At 49.1% G+C, this 1,021-nt stretch overlaps 1 protein-coding gene across 1 annotated transcript; it reads left to right on the top strand.

Annotated features, from left to right (window-relative positions):
* Positions 1–10: 10 nt before the first annotated feature.
* On the top strand, positions 11–967 carry LOC109509332 (zinc finger protein 292-like; the record flags this gene model as incomplete). Its single annotated transcript, XM_019859194.1, has 3 exons — positions 11–291; positions 380–521; positions 634–967. Coding segments are annotated over exons 1-3 (490 nt in total), but the record flags the coding sequence as incomplete, so codon positions are not given.
* Positions 968–1,021: the final 54 nt, after the last annotated feature.

Genomic DNA, 1,021 nt, shown 5'->3' with positions numbered 1-1,021 from the left:
TGGCCCAAAATGGTCGGCACCGGCTGTCCCAATTTGAGGAATACGGCTGGCATTAAAGGAGTTAAGACCTGTGTTTCGCTGCTGCCATTTAGGTGCACTTGGATTTATTTTGTCTTTCTCTCTCCGCCCCCCCAACCTGAAATGTTTTCTTCAGGTTGCTGATCTCAGCGGTAAAGACGCGGTGCACATCATCTGCAGTTTAGAGAATGAGGAAACAAACGAACTGCTGTTAGCCCTCTGTCAGGTGTTCCTCTCCCAACAACTCTGCAGGGGTGACATGTACTATTTATGGTGGGTGAAGCTCACTTTAATTCTTCTTTTTTTGTTGTTGTTGTTAATAGTTCTAATGTTGTCTTGACGCCCACGTGCTCCTGTGCAGGGAGCTTGTTTTTATCTGGAGCAAACTTCATCATCGGCTGAATACTTCCAAAGAGGCGTTTCTTGAGGAAAGCCGTCGCCTCATGCTGTCTGCCACCAACGTCAACGCAGTCTTCCCGTTTGTCCGAGTTGTCATCGAAGAGGTGAGAATCGCGCAGATGAAAGTGATGATGTGGCTACTTAACCGAATGGCGAGTGGAGCGCCTCCCCGTGCGCCCGATGATTTGACGGCCCTTTCTGTTTCCGTCTCGCTAGTTGGGTGAAGACGGAATCCAGTTCTGCGTGGAGCTTTGCGCGGACGCCTTGAAATCTCGTCTCCCTTGCGACGCCATCACCAAGTCGCTGATCTATAAAACCATCGCGGGCCTGCTGCCCAACGATCTCGAAGTGTGTCGGGCGTGCGCGCTCCTGGTCTTCTTCTCGGAACGCAGCGTGGGAGCCTACAAGATGGTGTCTTTGCTGTATATGCTTCCAGACCAGGACTACCACGTTGAGCACAGCCCCATCAGAAATCAAATTCGATTTGAAACGCTGCAGGTAAAGGACTCTCTTGAAATACACGATTTATTCAGGCCTGACCGATTAGCTGGTCGATTCATTCCAAATATGTACATAATGCATGGAATAACTTTTTTTTTTTTTT

Source organism: Hippocampus comes, unplaced genomic scaffold, assembly GCF_001891065.2.
Source record: "Hippocampus comes isolate QL1 unplaced genomic scaffold, H_comes_QL1_v1.1 C16857492, whole genome shotgun sequence".
Taxonomy (NCBI): Eukaryota; Metazoa; Chordata; class Actinopteri; order Syngnathiformes; family Syngnathidae; genus Hippocampus; species Hippocampus comes.
The sequence above is the reverse complement of the archived record's forward strand: the minus strand, read 5'-3'. Positions and strand labels throughout refer to the sequence as shown.